Here is a 26,426-nt window from a genome sequence, read left to right on the forward strand (position 1 = left end):
AGCTCTTTAGGTAATATTATAGGCATATAAAAAGTAATATCTTTTTCCATATTCATAATATTATACAATATTGTGGAAATGCATTGTAAAATATATTGAGAAGAATGGAAAATCAGTGATTTCAGTATGATTGAATATGAAGACTAAGTCAATGACATTATCACTGTTGACTTAAATAAATAAAACATTTTATCAACCATATAATATCTTTTACAAATAAATAAAATGTTTTGAAATTTCTACAATATTTTCATTAAACTGGAAATACAAGACTAAAGATAAATTAATCTGCTCTATGCATGGAAATATAGACTAATAAAAAAACAATTTCATTAATTATCTTTAAACTTTGAAAAAATATTCCTTATTCTTCATAACATTTGTGAGCAAAGTTTGAAAAAATAGAAGGGACCTGGGGAATATACATGCTTTGGGCCCCTTGGAGTCAAAACAAAACATTTGTGCGATTATGCCAGTTTTTAAAGTTAAATGCTATGATAGTTGAAATAATAATATCATGTCTCGGCGCTATTTATCCTTGCTTAGGGGCAAATTTCTATCTAGGCAGCTGCCTAGATAGAAATTCGCCCTCAGATCTCAGACAGGTCAATTAAAAATATTTTTAAGAGTTATTGCTTCAGTAAGTTTGTAAAAAATACAAATTTGGTGAATTATAAGATTCTAAGATTACAGTATGTAATTATACTGAATTTTTTAAATCTTTATAAATGAAGTAAAGTTTGAGTACTTTATAGGTTTTATGAAATAGTAATATTTGTTGAACTATATTATTTACTTCTAAGCTTTCATAATATGTAAATAGTTATATTTGGTAAGAAAGAAATCAACTATTGATTATGGTTAATTTTCCAAAAACTTTTACACATAGTTTTTACAAAATTACTAAAATAAAAAAATAGTAGAATAAATTACTAATTTGTTGATGAAGTTAAAAATGCATTTAAATCTGGAGCGAAATAACCGTTATTATAACAGGTGCCTCATCGTGTGCACTGCTTAGAGACATAAAACACCTAAATTTGTTGTTCCATTGCTGAACAATAGTGATGACAGAGAGCGAAAAAATAATTTTATGCCCTGGGCACTACTATTTACCTTCGCTGCGCCACTAGACACTATTGATATGAAGGAATACATTTTCTCCATTTGGGAAGGAAGACTTTCTGCGTGCTGAAGATTTTGGTTCTTTGCTGGAACATCTATTCTGAAAATCTGCGGCGTCCATTTGGAATGAAATTACTCTCTTGCATCTGATCCCTATTCGATGAATTTAATCAATATATCGTCTAACTAAGGATTCTGAACGTCAACGGTGTAATACAGTTTAATAATAATATACGGTATAGTAATAAAATCATACCTATTCCTAATTCCATCAAATTTCCATTTTCTATTATTTACTCTGTACATTGACAAATTTTTAAATTATAAAATCACAAAGCACATGGGGGAGCTTTACATACTATGCCTTTCATTTTCATATAGCTATGTTTCTCTGAGATCTTTTTGCTTCAGCATTTTGATTGCTTGAACTGAGAACTGGTTTTGCACTTAAGACCATTGCTCTGCATTCATTCACCTGGAATTCATGCGAAGTAAAACGGGATGTTTTGTCAATGTGATCTCCTATCATTATTCGTTTCAAGATTCAATATTTCATCTGGAATATTATAATATTCTCTATTAATCGAGTTCTTCCAATATTTCCGGCAATTAGGATAAAGATTCTGCGTTTGCATGATCAAAGATTTAGGAGAAAATGCTTAGTAGTTGTAGTTACGATAACGTCTTATTTCGAAGCAACACTAAGGTTAATTTTGAGACAAATCCGTGATCAGATGACAAGGATGTTTCATGAGCTAGGGCCTCCTCTCTAAACGTCCACAACACCCTTATTATACAAAAAGAATACAAATATCTGCCCTATTGTGTTAATTTCTACAATGCCTTCGACGTTGTGAATGTCAGACAATATCATAAGGATATTGTTAAATGTTGTTGGGGATTTTGTGCCAATAGGAAAACAACGAGAGAATTTCGGTTTCAACCGATGTAACATGTGCCAGATCCGTTTATAATGAAATGAAATCGGATTTCGAACCTTGTTTTATTTTATTGCTTGTGTTTTTGATTTTTGAATTGCAAAATAGGCACTTTAGGCGTGCCCAATTTTTGAATAGAAATCATATATTCTAAAGATAAATTTACGTTTTTTCTTTAACATGATCTATGCCTGTGCACCTTGAATATAGTTTCTTTAAGAAACTTTAGTCTCTTGATATGGTTTGTCTTTAACATTCTTGAAAAGAGCAACTTTCAAAGTTTTCATTTCTCTTAAATTGAACAGTCAATTTTGAACAAAAGAATTTTTTACTTTTGCAGAGTACAAATTAATTCTTGATTATGTTTTCTAGATAAATTATAATTTTCTCTCTCTCTCTCTCTCTTATGTAACTGTCACTGTATTTGAGTGTACTGCCGACGACAACAAACAACCGGTGTGGTCTGCTGGTCTACGCTTGTAATAAGTTCTCTTTTTGTCACTTTCAATTACTTATTTCAAAATTTTTAATCAAAATATTTTTCACAATGAATGAGGGAGCATCAAATCAAATTAACGACAAACAACGTAAAGTAGCTCTTATTACAGGAATTACTGGTCAAGTTAGTGTTATTTTAATTTTCTTTTACATTTTTTTCATATTACTGCCATCGACATTGTAGCAAATTTAAGATAAATTATTTGTGCACTATTTAATTTTTTTAATGAAAATTCGTCATACGCATGTAATTATTTAATCGAAAACTTGTATTGAATCTGTTTATTAATATTTGAGTTTGCTTATCAACTCTTGTACTTGCGTGTTTGCATGCATTTAAAAAAATAATATTTTCAATATTCTGTCAGTTTTTCTTTCGTTGGTACCTGCATTTTTGATCATAATAAACAATATTAGCATAAGATTCTGCTACTTGTTGGATTAGTAAAATTCTATTGTGGGCGTATCGTAAAGATTACCTACATTTTAATTATGAATTCTAAGATCTTTATAAGTCCCAAGCTATATTTATATGTCTTTTCTAGTTATTTATAAATAAAGTAAAACACATATTTTTTAAATTACAACGCAAATAGTTGTTTAGCTATTTATTTAAATGAAGATTTAATTTTCTTTTTTGAATTCATGATACTGATTTTTACATTGTGTGAAATACATCTTAATCTTAAATTATTTATATTTTAATTTTACAGGATGGGTCATATTTAGCTGAATTTTTATTAGATCATGGCTATGAAGTTCATGGTATTATTCGTAGATCTAGTTCTTTCAACACTGGAAGAATACAACATTTGTACAAAAATCCTGTGACTCATCGAGAAGGATGTATGTAAATTGATTTTAAAAATATTTTTTTTGTATTAAAAACACATTAATTATGTATGCCTTTTGATATGTGTGTGTGTACTCTATTAGTAATGACTGGTATTAGTAGAGATATTTTTCTCCTTAAATTATAACTTTGTCTTAAAATATCTTTGAAATTATCAAAATAGTTATAAAATAAAATTCATTTTTATATTCTTGAGAATACAATTGAATTAAAATTTTGAAACCCAATGCAAAATATGTTTGATTTTTCATAGTTATGATGTAGATATTTATGTATAGTTAAGTAATGTAAATTAGGTTATCTAAAGAATGAAATAAAATATCTTAAGTACTTTTCTTCAGTACCTTTTTTTGTTTACATTTATAAATGCTACATGAGATATTTAAATGAAGAAAAGCTAAATCTTTACTTGATTTTTAAAACTTTTTATTAATTCCAAAAATTTTCGGATAATTTATTTTTTAGAATAATTATTAATGATGTAGAAAATTTGTATAAGATACTATTCTCTTTATTGTTCAATGCCAAATTAATATGATTTAAGGTCCTATTAACTTGAAATCTCAAATATTTTTAATAATGTAAAATAAATATTTTAAATAAATTATGAAAGTAAAACCAACTATTATCAGTTTGCCTTAATATTTAGTTATTTATTTTTATAGCAATGCATCTACATTATGGTGACTTAACTGATAGTTCTTCTCTGGTAAAATTAATCACTCAAATCCAGCCTACTGAAATTTACAATTTGGGAGCTCAGAGTCATGTAAAGGTAAAATTTTCATTTTCAGGATTTGATCCTAAAATATTTTATCAATCATAGACATTTTTTGATCTTTTTCTTAGAGATTGCCAAAGAAAATATTATTTGCTTTTTACTATAGTAAATGGAATATTTACTTTTTAAAAATATAGTTCCATTAATTTTTGTTGATTGTTTAGTATTTTTAAATTAAATTTTATTGTTAAACTAATCATTCAGTATTTTAATATTAATGTATGGTGATAAGGATTTTTTAAAATATGAATAAACTTCTCCATAATCAAAATAAGTCGATAAAATCATTTTCATGAAAAATAAACTGACCAAAAGAAAATAGTTGGCAATTAACTTTAGTATATAAATACAGAATATTTTGTACTGTATTAAAAAAATAAGACTGCCAGTAATAAGGAAATGAAACTTCAAGAAATTTGTTATTAAATTATCAAATTACTTTGCTTGTGTCAATTCATTGAAATTCTTTAAAAAGGACTTAGAGAGCATACCAGTACATTATATTGCTACATATAAGATTTTTACTTTTTATAAACTATGCTGTGTTTTCAAAATTATTTTTCTATTAATTTCTATTCAAAACATTATAAATGAGTATGGAATTTTAAATGTGTTTTAATCTTAAAGGATAAACTAAAATACATGAGAGTAATGTAGCATAACGAGAGTAATGTTTTGTAGCACAATTTTTTTAACATAATGTTTTAAATGGTTCCCCAAATAAGTTATCTTTTAATAATTTTCATTTGTTATAACACAATGTGAGGGGTTTTGTAGCTAGCATCATTTATTTTAAAGCAAATGAGTATTAGTTAATTTAATAATTGAAAACTGCAATTATATATTGCAAAAAATTAATCACAGTATACCAAATGTAAAATACTCTGGAAATATAAGAGCTTAATCTTTTTTTTTTCCCCATTGGATTTTTTTTTTTATTTGAGTGAATACACAACCAATGTTAATGCTTTGGGTACTTTAAGAATGTTTGATGCTTTTCATACATGCAAGATTAAAAAATTTGTAAATTAATCACGAAATATCAGATAAAATACTTTGAAAAGAAGAATTCAACCCTTCGTTTTATTTTTCATTAGATTTCTTTTGACTTGAGTGAATACACAGCTAATGTTGATGCTTTGGGTACTTTAAGAATGCTTGATGCTCTTCGTACATGCAAGATGGAAAAGTCTGTAAAATTTTATCAAGCTTCTACTAGTGAGATGTTTGGCAAAGTACAAGAAGTTCCTCAAAAAGAAACTACTCCATTTTATCCTAGATCACCTTATGGTAAAGCTTCCAATAATACATTGAATTATATAAGAAATGTGTATAATTTAGAGTAACTATTTTTATTTATGGTAACTTATTTTTATTAACTGGTATAACTTATTTTACAATTATGTTGATATAGATGATTTAAAATAATGCTGTCATTTTCTTTATATTTGCCAATACACACATCTTAAAAAAAATCATTTTAAAGATCTTTATTGTACTAAATTTTACAATTAATATTTCAAATTATATATAAATCAAAACTTATTCTAATCAATTTAACCAATATATTTCAACAAAAATTAAAATAAAATTTGTGCAATCTATTCAAACTGTGCATTTTTGTAAATAAATTAGAATAAAATAAATGTTTTTTTTTTTTTTTGCTGAAACACAAATTAGTAAAATAATAAAAATTTATTTGAAACTATATTTTTTTGTATTGTCTTCTTTATTTGTAAAATTATTTTATTCTGTATTTTTTCTTTTTAAAGATATTTTTGATTTATGTACCTTTTGTATTTGTTAATCTGTAATAGGTAAATCTGAAATTTGAAAATCAATGTTTCCTATCAATTGTAGGAAGGAAAAAAATTTATGGATGATGCATTAAATATTTTATTTAGCAATAATGAAAAAATGATTTCATATCAAAATAAAATTAAAAAAAACCCCTTGGATTTTTAACATGTTATCTTTTTAGTTATATAAATATTTTAACAGTTGTTTAAACAATAATGGCATCTGTTATAGCTTTTTTAAAGATAATGGAGAAAATGTTTAGTTTAATTTTTTATTTTACTATTATATATATATATTTATATAAATTACCTCTCCTATGAAATATAAAATAGAAGAAGCTATTTTTCTTTATCTGATTTTATGAATGAATATATATATATATAGTTTAGACAATGGACAAGTTGCTAGATTTTAGAACAATTCATAGATTTGAAAAATATATTTAATTAATTTCAATAGCATGGCTTCGATGCTACATATGCATATACTATATTTATAATAATAAAAAGGATTTAAGCATATTTCAAGTTATTAAGAAATTTAAAACAACTGTAACATTTTACAACAGCTTAGACAATAATACTAATAAAAAATTAATTAATAAACAATTAAATAATAACAGTTAAATAATTAAATAAAATTATGCATCCATACTTGTTGATTAATTATTCAAAATACCTTTCTGTCTAAGAAGCTATAGTTTTGCATGGTTTGTGACTTGGTTTTGTACCATATATCATTAATAGATCTCTTCAGTTTATAAAAGGATATCGATTACTTTTGCTATAAATTTTGCTATACATCATGTTCCAAATATTATCTGTTGGGTTGATATTTGGGCTGCATAGAGAACAGACAAGAATTTTTATACTATGAGAATTAAAGCAGACTTTGTGTTATTTATAATATGAATTGAAGCTGATTTTTTTTAAAAATTCTCGCTAATAACTGCCTTGAAGCTCAGAAAATTGTAATAGGTTATTCTCCAATATCTGAGTATAATATTATAAAGTTTGGCAACCACATGAAAAGATGCCTGTTCATCCTAGCAAAGGGCTTCCTTAACCATCACCAAGCTGCTGTCTGCAATGAGAAAAGCACCAAAGTTCCTTTTGCAAGGAATAATAAGAACTATTATGTTCCTTCCTTTCCTATGCTTATCCTTGTTCCTAATAATAAACTATTATTATTAGGAACAAGGAATTAAGGAACTATTCTTGCAATGCAATAATAGGTAAGAATAGTTTCTTGTTGCAATGCTCAGCTGTCAGGATCATTCAGGTTCCATTTTTTTCATTGCTAAATAGCATAGATTGATATTCACGTGATTTTGTGTTTGTAACATTTTTTATGAACTTATGATGTGCCGAGCTGTTTTTTTATTTTGCAATGAACTAACTCGCCTTCCTAAATTTATCTATGAATAATTCTTTTGATGCCAAGTGTCCCAATGACCTTCAAACTTCACTAATTGTCATTTGTTGGCTACTAACTACTCTTTGTATCCGACAGTCATTGCACTTATTCATCAAACAAGGGATTGTCAGATCTACATTTTGCTTTTTATATGCATCTGTTAGATAAAACTGGATAAATATATTTCTTTGATTGGTTAATATTGGACAACATTTCTGAAACAAGCTTATCTTCATCTTTCAGATGCCAAATTCTCATAACCTCATCCATTTGAATTTCTTTCACTCATGGCATCTTGAATACAAAATATTATCATTTGCAGCAATTAAATACTCCGAGTCTGTGATATCTTTTTGTAAGTTTGCATGTGTTTTTGTGCAGAACCTTGTTATCGTACCTGAACTGTTGCAACAAACAAATTTCTGTTTTTATCCAAGAAATGTGTGTTATAGCAAATAAAACAGCTGTGTTTTCTTTATGGCATTTTAAATGTTTATTTTTTAAAAAAATTCTTCTGTCTCAATTCCAAATTTTAAAGTTGAATTATCAATGTCTAAACTTTTGCATCACAGTGTATATATGAAAATGTTGCATGGGTTTCTTGAGTTTTAGCTTGTGTGGGTGTGAAAGATTTAGAAATAATAAATGCATGTTTGTTTGTTACCTAACTATAATTTTTTTCTAGGTGTTGCCAAACTATATGCTTATTGGATTGTTGTAAATTACAGGGAAGCTTATGACATGTTTGCTGTAAATGGAATCTTGTTTAACCATGAAAGTCCTAGACGAGGTTTGAAATTTTTAGTTTTATTATTATATTACTTTTAGTTTTATTATTTTAACTATTTCTTATATGATTAAGTAAGAAAAATATTATATTAAAAAAATGCTATTTTGAATGATAAGATTGAAAAACATATTGGAACAAAATCTGATAACTAACTGAATATAATCGATTTTAACTTACTGAAAAGTAAAAAATAATTTCACTTTTAGATTTTTTTTTTACTCTTTTCAATATATTATAAATATTTTCTTTAAAAACATCACTTCCATTATTGAAATTTAATAAAAATACTTTATCTTATGATATTTTATGAATTATACCTTATTTGTTCTAACTTAAAGAATTTCATATTTATTCATATATTTTATGAATAAATGCAAAAGGTTATGTTGAAGTGAGTATTTATTTTTATTGTTGGTTCGGACAAATGGCTTCCAAATTAATTTTGGTTTGTTACGACAGATTGAAACAAATTTTGGTATTATATACACAATACCAATATATATATATATATATATATACAATACCAAAATACCACTCACATATATATGTATATAATATATTACACACATGCACAAATCAATATGTTATTGTGTATTTATTATAAAGTTGACTATCACAAATAATGAAATTGCTCTGAGAGAAATAGAGTTTGCATTAATTTAATAATGAAATTAAAGAAATAAGTGCTTAAAAAATCATTTTTTATTGTATTAAAAAAGAATATGGTTAAAGAATAAAAAAGAATAATATAAAAAAATACACGCTTCTAATCCTTTTTGTAAGATTCATATTTCAACTGGGATATGTAAAAGAAAATATATTGGAGATATCATTTGAAATTAGAAAAAAAAAGTAAAAAGCATGGGTTATATCTATTCTGGTGAGAAAGGGAACTGCATATCTGATTTTAGTGGAAGTTAAATTTATTTTGTATTTTTGAAATGAATTAGTGACAATTAATTGATTATAATGTATTGATTTAGGAGAAAATTTTGTGACTAGAAAAATTACCAGGAGTGTTGCAAAAATATCCTTAAATCAGCAAGATTGCTTTGAATTGGGAAATCTGGATTCTAGAAGAGATTGGGGCCATGCAAAAGATTATGTTGAAGTGAGTATTTATTTTTTGATTTTATACATCATATATTTGACTGTTTAGGTAAAAATATGTTTGTTTATTTATAAACTTTCTAATCAAAATAAATAATTTATGTTTCAGGCTATGTGGATGATGTTGCAAACTGAGACACCAGAAGATTTTGTAATTGCCACTGGAGAATCGCATAGTGTCAGGGAATTTGTAGAACATGCATTTAAACACATTGGCAAGGAAATAGTGTAAGGATTTCCCACTATGCAATATATGTATTTAATTAATTGTGAAGATGTATTATACCCTTAAATCGCCAGTTATTTTGATATGGCTTTTGTATGACGATGATCATTATAAAATGATTTTTTTAAGTGAGCAAACTGTGTATTCGGTACATAATAAAATTACTGCTATCCAAGGAATATTAATTAATACAAGTAATTTTATATTATTAAATGTATGATAATTTTTTAAACAACAATGATGGGAAACGATGATTTTGCTGCTTGGTATGTGAAATTTGAGTAAATGTATTATTTCAGTCATTATATGATAGACCAGGTTTGCACTTCATTTGAAAAAATCTTGGAAATCAGTAAAATCTCAGATAATTGAAAATATTACTATGCATATAACTAAGCTTCACTTCATCATTTGATATCCTTTGATTCTTAATCTCTACTTATGATAAAGACAAGTGTGTGTATGTTGTTTTTCTACAAATCAGCCATTTGACATGAGAACTATCAAACTTGGTACATATATATCTTTGGAGGGTAAAAATATGTATCTCAGAAAATTTTTTTAAAAGAAAAATTTAATTAGAATTTTAGTAGATTAAATATTAAACAAGATTTTGGCTTTTGTTGTGCAATAACCTTTGAAAATATTGCCGTGTAAAATTATTCATTAGGCCATTTCAAAATTAAAAGAATTAACTTTTAAATGATACTAATTTAGTTGTACAACTTTTTGGCTAGATTTAGTTAATGCTTAAGGATGTTTTTAAGTATATTCTTCAACAATTTAATTTGTATGATTTAAAACAAGATTTAGCTAGCTTAAATACTAACAAGATTCATTGTTGTAAATAAAACTTGGTGCTTTCATTCTTGCTACCAATATATCATGGTGTTTTTTTTTATTGTTGACCAAGATATAAAGTTTTAACTTATTTTCATTTTTTAGTAAGTTTCTAATTAAAGCATTCTTTTAATAAAATTTTTGAATATTGATGAAATTTTTTTTTCAATTTTATGCTTTTCTAAACATTTTTATAATATTGCTTTTTTAGCTTATCTTTTCTTATAGTAGTGTGCTGAATTTTTTTTGAGAGATTTTCATTATATAATCCTCTGACATAATGTGTAAATCATGAAATATATTCTATAGAAGACACAAAAATTTAGTGTTGAATTTAGTGTTCGTCTTTCTTTTCTTTTACTTTTTTTATGAACATTTTGCCAATGTGTTGCTGGATTAAGTGAAATTAAATAACTTCCCATTAAGAAATGAATTTAAAATTTAGATGAAATGACAGGAAATTAAAAAGGCATATAGTTATGCGAATATATCAGTATAAGTTTTTTTAAATAATACGTTATATAGCAAACAAAATTTGAAGCTCAAAATATTTTGTGAAGGAATTTATCAAGACTGTTAAACTCAAAAGATTTAATTGAAATTTTACATAATAAGTAATCTTGATGAATTAGTTTTTTAATGAATAATTTATTTTTCTTTACTAAAAGTTGAAAATTGAATATGGTTTGCATTATATGTTGATGTTGTTATGTATTCATCTTCAGATTTGAATCTAATGTGTGCATATAAATAGTTATTGGAGAAGAAGAATTGGAAATAAGAATAGTTCAGAAAATAGCACAGAAATGTTTTTCCATTTATCCAACAATTTTTCAAGAAATATTGTTTCAATAGGCCCTGATAAGAAATTTTATTACCTTAAAACTCTCTCAATTTTTTGTATTAAAAGAATAAATAGTATTTTGGTATTTATGCTATTAGTGCTATTCTAAGTTTATTCTCTATTTTAATATAATATTGACAGTATAATTTATCTTTGAATGAAGTACTTTTTGTAAAAAAAGTTTTAAACAATAGTTAAATATACATGTCACAAATCCAAAAATTTTGGCTATATTCAGATCATATGATTCTTTATTACTTCCATTTCTTCTTATTTCACCATTGCACAGTTCTGTTTATGGCTATTTCATATTTGAAGATTGTTTAAAAAGGTTTTTTTTAAATGTGTGCATGTTATTTTGTAGGTGGGAAGGTTCGGGTGTAGATGAAGTAGGAAAAGAGAAAGAAACTGGTACTGTGCGTGTTAAAGTGAATCCTCGATATTTTCGGCCCACAGAAGTGGTATGTATAAAATTTTTAAAAACTTAAAGAATTGATTTGAAAGAATCCTTTTTACATATGAATTAAATTACAACATTTAAGTGTTATTGATGAATAATATTACACTTACAAATTAATTCTGCCATTTTTAAAACATTATAGTTTTGTGCCATATATTTATATATACAATAGCTAAAAATCATATAATTTTTTTTAATCTTTTATTGAATGGATCTAAAAATAAAGCAACTATGATAGAATTCAGAATTATTAAAAATATTTTATAATCTTCTTTATATTATATTTTTTAATCTTCTCTATATTATATTTTTTATCTTCTTTATTTTATAGTTTTTTTTACCTATAATCTATAAACTGTGACTAAAGCAGGATCTTTATGTTATATGTTTTTAAATTTAGGATTTTCTTCTGGGTGATTCATCAAAAGCCAGAGAAAAAATTGGATGGAAACCAAAAATAAGTTTTGAGGTACGTGAAAAATAGGTTTTTAAATTTAGTGAACCACTTTTATTTCAGGATAAAATTTAAATTAAAAAAATATTGCAGTAACTTTCTATTTCAGATGTCTTGTGTGTTTTAAGCATAAGTTTTGTATCGTGAGATTGATCAATCATGATCTTCAAAATTTAATAATGCACTCTTTGTTTATTTACAAATGAGGGAGGTTTTCTTTTGTTTTAGTTTACCTATTTTAGTTCTTGTTATTTTCAGAAATGTTATCAAAAAATTTTTTTTTCTCTTTTTAAATTTCCTTGTTTGATAGATCATGGCAGTATCGATTAAATATTTATAGCATCAATTTATACTTCTAGTCATTGTTAAAGTATTTATTAAAGGTAAGCACCTTGTTTTCAATGCAACTTTCATTATGTTGCTTTTCCAGGCTTTCAAAATATTTGCAATTGTTATTTTTTTGCTATAGTGTTCTTAAATTTATGAATGATGAATTGATGAATTTTAATGTTGCTTCTGAGAAACAGATTTTGATTGTTTTGAAGATTAATTATTATAATAATTTCGTATACAAAGTATTAAAAAACACTGATAAAAGTGAAAGACATTTCACATTTTTCTAAAAGAATAAAACTGCGTAAAATTTACAAAAACTCTGATCATTAGTGATTCATAGATTGCTATCTATTCCTCATTCCCTATAAAATTTTGATTTTATTTTTTCCACCATTTCAATAATATTAATCTGTAGAATATATAATTAGTTTAAATTGTTCAAGTGGTGATAATTATGTATATTATAGTGACCCTGTTTAAATATTTATAATTAAATTATTAACATAATTTGTTTTATTTTGCAGCTATTAGTGCAAGAAATGGTTGATGCTGACATAGAATTAATGAAGAGAAATCCAGCTGCATAGTTCACAACTGCAGTTGTTGTTTCACATCTACATTCCATTTATATAACCTGTGCCTTATTCTTTTTCTAACTGATATGCAATCGGAACTTCTTGTATTTTGTATGGCACAATTTATCATTCTGTGGAATGAAAATCACAACCAGTTGTTTGGATAAAAATACATCAAACTTAAAAAAAAAAAAAAAAAAAAAAAAAAAAAAAAAAAACCCCACACACACATTTTCACATCTATCTCTTTGCTGCATTAAAAATAATTTTTGTTAATTATACTTTCTTGAAATATTGGATAGTCTTTTATGAGTATTGAATAGTCAGTCAGCATTTTGATTTTTAGATTAAAAAAAATGCCCTATTTTTTTTAAACAATTAGTTTTGTGCTTGCATTTTTCGAATATAACTTGCAAAATTTGCATTGGAATTTTTTTTGCGATTGAAATTAAATTTTTAAGATTAATTTAAAAATATTGGAAGGAAATTTTAATTTTGATGAAATATTCTGTCTTTAGTATTAAAAAGAACTTGCTACTAAATAATTTTCATTAAAACCATTTGAAAATGGGGAAAATATTACAATATTTTACATTTCCTTTTTTAAAAAAAATCAACTTCTATAACTGAAGAATAATGAATAATATTAGCTTATTGTTTTGTTTTAAAAATCAATGCTGTAGCTTCAATCAAATAAAGGAAAAACAATTTTTCTTTATTGAGTATAATATGCAATGTAATTTTGGAAATATATTGTTCAGCAAATTAAATTATGATTAGCTTTCTCATTTTAATTAGCTTAGCTTTCAAATTTTATATACTGTGAAAAAAATAATGAAATTTAGATTTTTGAAATGAAGTGGTTTTAATGTCAGCCTGGCCAGTATATTTTATAGGATTTTCTTATTAATACTATTTTTTCAGTGATTAATGTATAATCAAGTTGATTTTATGTTTATTATATTCTTCCTTTGAATGGAATAATGAGTTAAAAGTACAATCCTAGTGATTTATTATTGTTATTGTTTGTTTTTATTACTTTTATTATTGCAATATTTATTAGTTTTTAGTGCCTAAATTTTATATTTGTTTTTAAAAGGCTTCTTAAATTAACCACAGCTGTTCTATTAAAAATTAATGGATAATTATTAATTTCAAGAAAACTATTAAAACATCTAGTGTGCTATGCAAAATTTGATGTACTTTATTTTTTCTTGTAAAGTAAAGGTAAAATGCCCTTGCTAATGTAAGTACCAATCACTATTTGAATTTATTTCCGTACTGTTTTGCAAAACCAATTATATTTGAAATTATGTACATCAGAGCTTCTCTTTGCAAAACAATTTTCAATTTTTATTTTATTCTTGAGTCAGATGGTAAAATATTAAACTAGCAAAATTTTGAAAATAGTATTTAATAATAAGACAATTAACAATAGACGATAAATAAATATTATACATAATTTTTCTGTGAAAATCTTTTTGTTCAGATTATACAAACTTACAAGATCAATAATAATTACCATGAAGAATGCAAGATTTTTAAGTTTTCAGTATTATATTCAGTCAAGATTATTTTTATTTTTTTGCCAAAGATGTAAACTTTTTTTTCATTCTTTAAATTTTCTTTAATTAATAATTGATATCAAATTGTGAAATTATGCTGTAAGAGTATTCTGTTATGCAGAGCTGTTTCTGTTATTTATATAGGAAATATTGCTGTATTATGGAGATCAAACCACAATTGTACATTGACCATTACAATTTTAAAGCATTTTTACTTATGTGACTAACAAAGAGCTTTTTCTTGAAAAATGGAACTCAGTTAAAAATTTGGCTATCATTGGGAAATTCTTTTGGAGTTATATAAATAAAAGTTTCATGATGCAGTTCTTAAGCATCAGTTGAGGAGACATGAATTTTATGAAAGAATTGATGCAGTCTTCAGATTGTATGGAAGAAAAGGCTGCTAGCATCTCTTCCTAATGTTTACAGCATGCATAAATGCAACTTTAAGTATGATTTTAATTTTAGGAGAAAATGGTTTTATATTCAATTTGTTATTAGATTTTTTAAGAATTTATTTTAGATCTTTTTTAAAACTTTGCAATATTAAATCAAGAAATCCCGATTTAACAAATAAGCATTGATATTATTCTTTTATTTAATTTTATTCTCAGTATTGGTTTCAAAATGTTAGTTTATACATGCTCCATCATTTTTAAATATACATAATTTCTCAAAAGATATTCCATGTAAGATAAAATTTTGTTTTCACTATTTTTATTCTATTATTTGTCCTTTCACACATTTCAAGGAATGCTTGATTTTGTAGACAGCTTATGTAAGATAGAAAGATTTTGGGATCCTTTTTGAAGACAATCCACTTCTAACATTTTCTTCAAAATTGTTAGAAGCAAATTGTAGAATTTGAATGGATATTTGCAAATTTGTCTAAATAATGAACATTGTAAAACATTAATTGCATCATTGTTTTCTTGGGTTCTTGAGTTCACCATTTCCTATATTTGTTTTAATGATTTAAATATTTTCCAACTTTAAAGTTTGGAAACAAGAAGTTTATTATAATTTGTAAAAATTAATCTATTATTTAAAATTATTATTTTGTAAAAGATTTTATTTTCTAATTCACACATTTATATCTTGCCATTTTTTTCTCTTCAAATATCATTTATAGATAATAAATTGTTACTGCAGCTATCTGAAGATTTTAATAATAATAAAAAATTGCTTTATAACACAGTGATTTGTTCTGCAAATTCTATTTTTAAAAAGATGTCACTATTTTAATGCATAATATTGAAGCTTTATATATATATATAAACTTTATTACTAAAAGTTGGGAATAAAGATTTAATTAGTATAGCAGAACTTCAAAAAAAAAAAATCTCCTTGATCAAATAATTAAACCTACTTAATCAAATTTCAACTACTTAATTTTGTGCATTGGATATTTAGATATTTTAAAATAATACACTACAGTGTAATTTTATTGTACATTTTCAATGATTTCATATGTATGAATCAATTTTTATGGTTGTATTTCGTTAATTGTTAAGGAGGGAATAAAATATTTTTTATTTGATTATCTGAGCAAACACATGACTTTGTAATTTAAAAAATGCAAAGTTTTTGAAACCACTATTGATTATTTAATATAATGTTTTGCTATTTAATCTGGTGAAATAAAGCACACTTTATTTTTAATTTTTTTGTATCAATTATTGTTGTATTCAAATAAAAAGTATTCAATGAAATTGTCTGTCAACTTGTCAAATGCAATTTTTGATGATGAAAACTTCTTCTAAACTGAGAAATTAGTAACCAAAATAATTACAGATCAATTAACTTACGGGTCTAAATATTCAAAGAAGAAAGAAGGGAAAACTTTTTATATGCATTTATGACGCCACTGTTTAAAATGCATTCAAGTATATGATTTATATTGTTATAGAGCACTTCATCTGACATGTAGGTTTCTGTGAAAAATCCAATAAGTTTGAAAACCGATAATGATGCTTTATTCGACAAGAAAACGTAAAACAGAGGTAGCAAAACACAGACGAATAAAATAGCAATTACAGAAATCAGCAGTATGCATACAAATAGAAAATTGTTATCAAACAATTGCTACAACACAAAGCGTTGTGATCAACACTCTAAAAACAGACTTCACTTAACTACTCTCACTTGAACTCAACTCAGCTTGCAGTTACTAACTCATTGAATTTAACCATTTTTTTATAGTACTAGTAACAGGGCATTTAATATCTAGAACAATCGCTGGAACTCGGGCTGAAATGGTGTTATCACCAAAATTCGAGTAGCTTCGAAAATCTTTGTTCTCATCACCAAATTCGTAAGTAAAGGAGGGGGGGGGGGTGCTAACAAAGATGTTTTTTGATTGGGCTTCACATCTTGCTCATTATAATATTCTTATCTAACATTCATTGTTATGCTCCAATTATATTCCTAACTAATGATTTTTGTCAATCAGTTGGTTTGCCTGTCATATTAATACTATCAATTTAGAAATGTCAGTTAACTAATTTATTGTTTAGGTCATCATGCATTGGTGCATCATTAGGTGATGCATTAGCAAGACCAGATTCAAGAACCCAAGAAATGAATTTAAAAATACACAAGAAAAGAAATAAAGAAAATGTAATAGTATTTTAGAAATATTTTGATACATTAACAGAATTGAAATATTGTAAATGTTTTACATTATATGAATATATGCCCTCCTATTCAACTATTTTAATAGTTCAATAGAATATCAAAATATATGAGATTTAATGAAGATTATTTTTATTTTGGTCATATTTAATTCTAATTTAAAGTAAAATTATTATCATTATTGAACTGATCTATAATCAGTCAAATAATGTGTAATCTTTATACTTTGTGCATTCAAGCTAATTACAGCTCATGAATGATTAAAAGAATTTAATGGTTACTTTTTTAATCTTAAAATGAGGAAAATTAACATTTTTAAAATTCACTTTATAAGTATGGCAACCACTAAAATATTTCTATATAAAAAGAATCTGTACCAAATTTAATCCAATTCCTTATATTACACTTAAAATCATAATATAAAGAGACAAAAAAAAATCCTCAAACAATAAAGATATTTCATTTTATTTACTACTTGATTATAAAGTGAAACTTGAAATAATGACTTTGAAATGTATAGCAACAAAGACTGTTATCCTCTGTTTCCAAATACAAACAATAAGAAAATTCATCAACACACACAAAAATGATCATGGTTAGAAAGTTTCAGTACAGTATCTCTTATGTGGTTCAATCCATATGAAACTTTCCTAAGTTTTAAAACAAGAAATAGTTCAACACATCGAGAAAAAGTTGATTAAAAAAAATGGGTTAAAAGTCCATCAGAAAACTAGAACAATGAAATTAATAAATTTTAATTTAAAATGCTTCAATGCTTATAAAGAAACTTTGAGGTTGTTTCATTTACCATTTTTTTTTTTTTTTTTGCTTATCTAATTGCTGTTTACTCCAGTCTATCACTATAATAAGCCTACTTTTGCATACATATTATATATATTCAGTGTCATTTACACTCATGACATACTGGACATTAATAGAATTTCATAGTTCTGGTGTTATAATGGTTTTGCTGATTAGTCTAGAAAAAATATATTTCCTTCTGTTTTTTGAATCTGAGAGGAACTGCATCTGTGCTAGGAATGTCACCTAAGGAGACAAAGTATTTGTGGTTTTATTAATTGTAATCTGATTCATGCTTTTTTTCTTCAAATTAATGTCCTCTGGAGAGATAATTTCAATGTAGATTGTATCTTTTGCAACTTTGGCAAAAAACATCCACAAGTTCATTTCTTGTAAAATGAAGTTTTTTGACTGAAAAAAAGAGTCTGGGATACACAATTGTTTCTTTAACAAGGGGAAGAAAACATGTATATCGAAGATTTAATGGAGCAATGAAATAAGTCTCAGATTCACTGAATTCTGCTGGTAATAATATTTATAATATTTCAAAATTTTTTTTTAATTTAGAAAAAAAAAAATACATGGCAACTAAATTGATATTATTGCCAGTACAATTTTTGAATTGTATGGCAGTATAAAAATACCTCTAGTAAAATAATGTATCTTGAAGAAAACCCATAAAATGTTAAACGTTTGCTTGATAATTACTTAATTCAAAATTGAAAAGGATTACTCTCAGATGCATATGTTCCTTTTGAACTATATTTATGTAACAGTTGGTAATCCTATGTCCAACACTACCCAGTACAAAAAGACATAATAGAATTAATGTGTGTGTCTTTTGGCATTCTGTAAAACAGGCTATTTGAGATATAGCTACCATATTCAACATAATTATACTTCAGAAGTGCAGTTACAAATAAGAAAAAATTAATTTCTAAAATTTATTTTACTATCTAAATTAATTTAATTCTCCATTTTCTATTAATTTTTTAACACAAGCAATTAAAATCAACCCAGCTAATATATTTAAAGAGCTACATTCTTAGATTTATATAAATAATTTATCATTCTTATTCTTTCTTCTTGTGACGACATGACAAAAGTTGTCAAAAAGTTTGTGATTATAGGGTTGAGTAGGGTAAAATAATGCTTATTTCAATATTAAGAGAAATTTTGTTTTAATTTTGAGATCTCTTACTCTTATCATTATTTCATTTAATTTTATTTATTGATTAATTAAAGTAGTTATCATTCTTACTCTTTTTTAAGCTTCCATATTAATTATAATACTTCTAGATTTTAAAATAATTAAATTAATTATTTACTACTATGTATGTCCAAGTAATATCTATATAAAACACTTATTTCCACAAAAATTAAAATATTTTTAAACATTTTTATACATTTCCATATATTTAATTACCATAAAAATTAATAAAATTTAAAATTCATTGTTTTTATCAGGACATTGAAGGATAAAGCTTTAAATATACATGAATGACGAATAAATAAAGTGACATAAAAAATCATACTAGAATTCTTTTTTAAAAATTTTCTTTCTTTACCTTTAGTAGAGGAAGAATGGATGGATATGAAATTAACTTATGGATTATTTGGAGCCCTTTAAAGTCCATCCCTAATCATAGGGACAGTTAGAAATTCATACTATCCCTCCCTCATTCCTAAACTATATTCTTTGGTTTTATTGTTGAATAAATATTCTAGCTTGCTTGCTTGAACTCGATGTTCAGAACCCTGGGACATAACAATATTAAAATAAGAGGTTCAGAAAGAAATTGTTCAAAAATTACATAACAATGATAGTTAGAATTTTGAGTAATGGGAAGAGCATAAAAAGGGAAGGGGGTCACAAAAAGAAGGGAATGAAATTACAATATAGAAAAATTATCAATAAAATCAGTCAGAGAAAAAGTCAGCAGCAGACATTTGAAGCAAACACATATTGTTATATATGTATTGTTTAATTTTTTATCTATAGCTATAAATTAATTATTTAGTCAGAAAAATAAATGTATTCTGAATTGAAATTTTAGAAGAGCAACATTTATAACTAAATGATCAAACCAATATATATATATAAGTTAATTTAAAATTTTATTAAATATATAAGTGAATATACAATTTTTCTAATCATAACAATCAGACATTGTAGTTAGCAAGCATCCTATCCCAGGAAAAGCAAAAGTGATAATTTTAGACTTGAGAAAATCAGTTTAATTAAAGAAATAAAATAGCAAATCTAACTCATTAAGAACTATTTTGAAAAACCAGGACTAAATGTTTCCTACAATGTAATTTGAGAGAAAATTTATTGAAAAACAGATCAATTTCTAAAGATATGTTTTAATAAAAAGGATTAAATAAATATATTCCTTTTGCTTTTTTGAAAAGTAAAAATTAAAATAATTACATAGATTACAGTGTAAGCATTTTTTGAAAAAAGTCAAGTTTTAAAAATAATTATTACAAATAATACAACATTATAATAGTTCATTGTAATTTATTTTAATTAATCTATGATAACATCAGTGTAAAATAAATTATCAAGATGCACTTCAAGTAGAATTATTAATAAGCAAACTATCTTCAACTTTAACTTTACATAGAATGAATTTTTAAGTACAATTCAATTTTAATGGCAACCAAAAAGCACAAAAAAAAAAAAAAAAAAATCCCCACATTATAAAAATATATTCAAGTGTATAAATATGTATATAGTTTGATGATTAAAATTGCGAAATTGACGAAATTTTTTCTTGATGCTTTTTGGTCACCATTACAACAGACAAGAACTAATTTTTATTATTTACCTATTGCACACAAAATTAATTTTTATGTATGTAACTGGATTAAGTTTAAAATTCTTTTTAAAAATGAGCAAGATTGTTTAATTTAATAAATGCAACATCTTTTTAGAATAATTTGATATAGAATATTCTTGAAACAAGACATTGAAACCATTTATGTAATTAACATAGCAATATTGCAAAACTACCATGATCAGAAATGTTTAACAAAGACAGAAACACATTTCTTAATACATGTATATATATTTATACATACGTATAATTTTAATAATAACAGACAATACAGTTAGTTTTAAAAGAGTGTTTCTAAGAAATTTCTTTTGACATATTTATAACTATTATAATGAAATAATGTATCTAAATATTTTATAAAAGAAATCTCTAAACAAAACTTTACATCAGTACTTACTTATTCACTGCATATATTTGGTAATCTTTTGGCTAAACTACATACTAATGACAAACATTAATCACATGCAATAGACTATAGTCAATAGACTAACACGAGATCTTTGGTGATCTATGATATCATTGGCATGAGGTTAATACATGCATAAAAAATTTTCAGCATTGAGAATCCTCTCTAATTATTTCTAGGACTTTTTTTTTTTTTTTTTTATGAAACCACCTTCTTTATATTACATTCACATAACATAGTTTTTTTCTCTGTACTGTTCCATAAATGTGTTTTTAATTTATTCTTCAAAGATAAAAATGCTACCACACACTTCAGAAGAAATTTTTTTTTATGTGTTAAAAATACATCAATCTTCAGAGGGAAACCCTCCCCCCTTAATTATATATCTCTAACACTTTGACTTATTTCATAATGCGCGAGTCTGTAATGTGCTTTAATATTTTTCATTCTTCATTACATATTTCCTACACAAGGTTTTTTTTAGGTATATATAAATGCGCTTTTAATTTATAATTGGAAGCGAATACTTTATGATATATTTCACATGCATGAGACTTCCCATTTGTATGAGTCAATAGATGATTTTTTAAAGAATTTCTTTGAGAAAATTCTTTATTACATGTTTCACATACATGAGGTTTTTCATTGGTTTGAGTCAATAGATGTATTTTTAAATGAGATACAATAGAAAATTCTTAATGACATATTTCACATAAATGAGGCTTTTCATTTGAATGAACCAGCAGATGACTTTTTAAATTACTTAGGTGAAAAAAAATTTTATGACACATTTCCCATACATGAGGCTTTTCATTTTGATGAATCAATAGATGATTTTTTTTAAATTACCCTTTTGAGAAAATCTTTTATGACATATTTTACATACATGAGGTTTTTTATTTGTATGAATCCGTAAATGTCTCTTTAAATTATTTATGCGAGAAAATCCTTTATGACATGTTTCACATACATAAGGTTTTTCATTTGTATGAATCAAGAGATGACTTTTTAAACTACCTTTTTGAGAAAAACCTTTATGACATATTTCACATATATGAGGTTTTTCATCAGTATGAATCAACAAATGTATCATTAAATTGCTTTTTTTCGAGAATTCCCTTCTACAAATTTTTAAAGCAAAAGGTTTTTCATTTGTACAAGTTGATAAATATGTTTTAAATTTATCCTAACAAGAAGATACTTTATTATTAATTTTTAATATATGAAGTCATATCTTTTACTGACAGTGCTTTTGAATGTTCCTGCTGCAAAAATCTTTTATCATACACTTTACATTTTTTTTTATTTATATGAGTTAGAATGTGTCTTTTTAAACTACTTATCTGAGAAGCCATTCGAAGATACTCGACAGATATGCAGTTTTTTATTGTATGAGCCTATATATGTTTGTTGTTAGTGAAGGACATTTTACAAAATAAGGTTGTTAGTATGGACATTTTACAAAAAATCAAAATTTTCCTAATATGAGTAAGTAAATGTACAATACTGCTAAGTAAAAACTCTTTTTTTCACTTTTCATCAAAGCAGACTTTATTAATAAATCTGGGTCAAGGATTATTAATAAATAGTAATCACAGAGATTTGTTATTTTTTCACCAGTGGACGAGTTCGATATCTTTAATATTAAAAAGTTTCATGTATTCATTTCCCTCAGAAATTAGATCCTAAGAGGATCTAAAGTGAACGATAAATTTGAAACCTCGATTCTGATCACCATTGGGATTAAGGAACGCTTGGATATAACAAATGAAGAAAATAGTGTGTGTGTGTGTGTGTGTAGGATAGTTTCCGTTCACTTCATGGTTTTGGATACACTAACCTTAAAAAGTGGGTACCCGTTCCGAGATCCGAATTTGAAATTCGATTTATTGCTCGAATTTACTTCAATAATAATGTTCCTAATATTGAAATCTTATTGAACATTAAATGAGTAATTTAACGAATTATTATAAATAGTCATATTTTTTCATAAGATTAATTATATCTGTGTTTCTATAAATTATATTCTCGAGAAATTAGTAAAAATTATATTCAATCAACAATATTGTCAAAACATTATTTTATTTTCCCTATATTTCAGATTATTGCTATACTCTTCCGTACTTCGACAAATACATGCTACTTATGGTTTGTATTGTCTGGTTTTGAGAGTTTTAGCTTTTCTATTAATTGTTTTTATTTGAGGGGAATAATTTATTGATTAAAGCATTCAGTGATACAGTTGCAAATTTCTTATCAAATTTCAATATTGGCTAGCTCTAAACTCTAAAACATGTTTTATTCATCTCCAAGGAATTGAAATATTTTTTAAAAAATAATTATCAGAGATGAAATGTCAATAATAATAAGTTTTATTCGATTTATGATTTCACTGATAAAGTTTAATTGTCATTGACTTGCATGTCAATTAAACTTTAATAAGGTGAAGATTAACTTAAGTAAGGTGAAAAGTATAAATATTTGTTAAGTTAGATTCTAATGAAGAAATATTAAACTGGACAAACTAAAACATACCTATAATTAAAGTACAAACAAACTAATCTACAATATCAGAAAATAATGTATTTTATTACTATTTCTTTGTCCATGTTATTTCTTACATTTTTTTTCCATGAAAGTGAAAAATTAATAATGATATCTAATTTTATCATCCATTTGTTGGTATAATTTAAACTTGTGTATCAAATTTTCTCTATTGTTAAAAAAATATAGACTCAATATTTTCTTTAAATCTGTTGATATTAGTTTTATTTTATCAATAATCTATCAAAGGAAATTATATTTGAGGTTATAATTTTCAATTTAGAGCAACAATACAAAAAAAAAAAAAAAAAAAATCCCAATTAGTCAATATTTTTTTTTTTTTTTTTTTTTTTTTTTTTTTTTTTTTACAAAAGCAGTTTTTTAATTTTTAAGATTGTAAATGCATTTTCCCTGTTTTGGAATAAATCACATTTCTTACTTTTTTTTCCTAGTAAAAGGAAAAAGTTATTTTTAGTTGTGCAGAGATTTTTAAAAATTTATATATATTCCAAAATAATTTAAAATATCCGGACTACTTTTTACTTGTTAAAAAAATGATTAAAACTTTTATTTTTAGTATTGAAATTATCAAAAAATTCGAATTCGAGATTTTGACGAATCTACACGTTTCAGGTCTCCCTAATTCCGAAAACATGTTTTTGGAATATCCTCTCGACAATTCAAAAACGTTCGATAGGTGGATAAAATTTGATATATCGACTTTTCATCGAATTTTGAATGAAATCCATTCACATGAAATTCCTCTGTCTGCCTGTCTGTTTGAGTGTAGTGAAAAACGGTTAGAAAACATAAAGAGCTAGATAAATAACATTTGGTACACAGATTAAGAATATAAATGTCTATCCGTATCAAATAAAAAAAAAATTACAAGGGGCTGATTAGCTTTGATCTCCACTTTTGCATGTATGTGAATGCGCTAGTTCAAAAAGGCAACAACTTGGATAAATGAAATCTAGTAAATGGATCCTTTCTTTTAAATTTTCTTATTACGTTTTAAATCGAATCCATCGAAAAGGTGTCCGTCTGTTGGTTTGCTCATTCAGAATAATTTGAAAACACAATGATTTAAATAAATTAAATGTGGATGTAATCTTCTGAATAAATTGAAGTTGTGAATTAAATTTTAGTTTCAATCAGACGGAAAAGGGCATAAAAATGCACATTTGTCTTTTTGTTAGTTGTGCATTAATAATTTCCCAACAATCACAACGATTGCGTCCTAATAGACTCTTGTCAATGATACTTGTTTGTTTGTCAATGTTATACGGTTAACAATACACAAGTACATACAGGGTGCCCTGAAATAGACTGACGATAGTAAAAAATGCCTAATAGGCAAACTGTTATGGTAAAAAATAATAATAATAAATAAATAAATAAAACAATTCTTGAAGCAAATTCACTTGACAGGGCATAAATATTTCCTCTCATAATTTTTAGTTTTAGTTCAAAATATTGTCGATAGATGGCGTTTTATGTCTGTTTTATCTTTCTTCCTGCATGCAAATGATTAAAATACGCAACGTCAGGAGTTCGTTTCGACATGGAGCATTCTGTGATTGGAGGAGTAGAGAGCTGAATTGCAGATTATGTAAAACAGTTTTGAAAATGACGTATTTGTTGGAGGAAAGAATCTTTCTTGTACATGAATTCCACTGACTGGAGGAAAGAATTATTGCAACAAGATGAAGCTTTCAACGCAAATTCTAAATCGCTAAGGGTCCACAGCTGAATACACTAAAGCAACTGTACGAGAGATTCAAACGAACAAGTAGCGTTGTGGCTAAGAAAGTCGGATCTGTTGGACAAAAATTGAAATATCATTTTCAAAGTATTGGACGAAACTGTTCGGCTATTACAGAAGCAAATGTACAAGCCATTGAGGAAACAAATCTACGCTCCCCTAGAAAAGTAGTCCGAAAAAATTGCAGTCGCATGTAAAGCGAGCAAAACGGTACCGCATAAGATAATACGTAAGAGCTCAGCTTTGTTCCCGTACAAAATTCAAACATAAATCAAAAATCAAACATTCAATTCCGCTTCATACCTTATCTATAGAGATAAGGAACATGTTTGCCTAATTGGGCTATTTAAATTTTAGGAGAGGTGATATTTATTTATTCCTGATAAGTGCATTGGCCATTGGCGGGTTTTATTCATACTGACGAGGTTCAGAGTGGGTCAAAATGAAGTACATTTCCATCTCAATGGATTCGTCAATAAGCAAAATTGGGGAACTCAAAACCCTAATGAGCGTTTACCAAAATCACTCTATTCTCAAAAAGTAACTGTATGAGCAGCTGTTTCCAGTTAAGGTGCAACTGAATCTTTTTTTTTTTCCTTCTTTTTCTAAGTTTCAGAATATGTTTACCAGTTTCGTTCTCCTTTAACGATATGCTATTGTGGCTGATGGTGAGCATTTCGAAATCTTGTGTTGTGAGCTTCATTTATTAAAAGATTTCGGAAAACTGTAAAGTGATTTTCAATTATTTCTTTATTTACATGTTTACAGTCTGCAGAGTGATTAATCGAAAACTTTTTGAAATGAAACCAAAAAATTAAGGGA

The 26,426-nt window shown here is 25.7% G+C and overlaps 1 protein-coding gene across 1 annotated transcript; it reads left to right on the forward strand.

The window, feature by feature from the left end:
* Window positions 1–2,505: 2,505 nt before the first annotated feature.
* On the forward strand, window positions 2,506–16,278 carry LOC129972537 (GDP-mannose 4,6 dehydratase-like). The gene is made up of 10 exons (XM_056086701.1): window positions 2,506–2,685; window positions 3,275–3,407; window positions 4,080–4,189; window positions 5,293–5,485; window positions 8,097–8,201; window positions 9,185–9,312; window positions 9,421–9,539; window positions 11,586–11,682; window positions 12,082–12,150; window positions 12,996–16,278. Exons 1-10 carry the CDS (start codon window positions 2,611–2,613, stop codon window positions 13,056–13,058), a joined length of 1,092 nt encoding a protein of 363 aa, XP_055942676.1. The 5' UTR covers window positions 2,506–2,610; the 3' UTR covers window positions 13,059–16,278.
* Window positions 16,279–26,426: the final 10,148 nt, after the last annotated feature.

The sequence above is a fragment of the Argiope bruennichi genome, chromosome 6 (assembly GCF_947563725.1).
Source record: "Argiope bruennichi chromosome 6, qqArgBrue1.1, whole genome shotgun sequence".
NCBI lineage: Eukaryota > Metazoa > Arthropoda > Arachnida > Araneae > Araneidae > Argiope > Argiope bruennichi.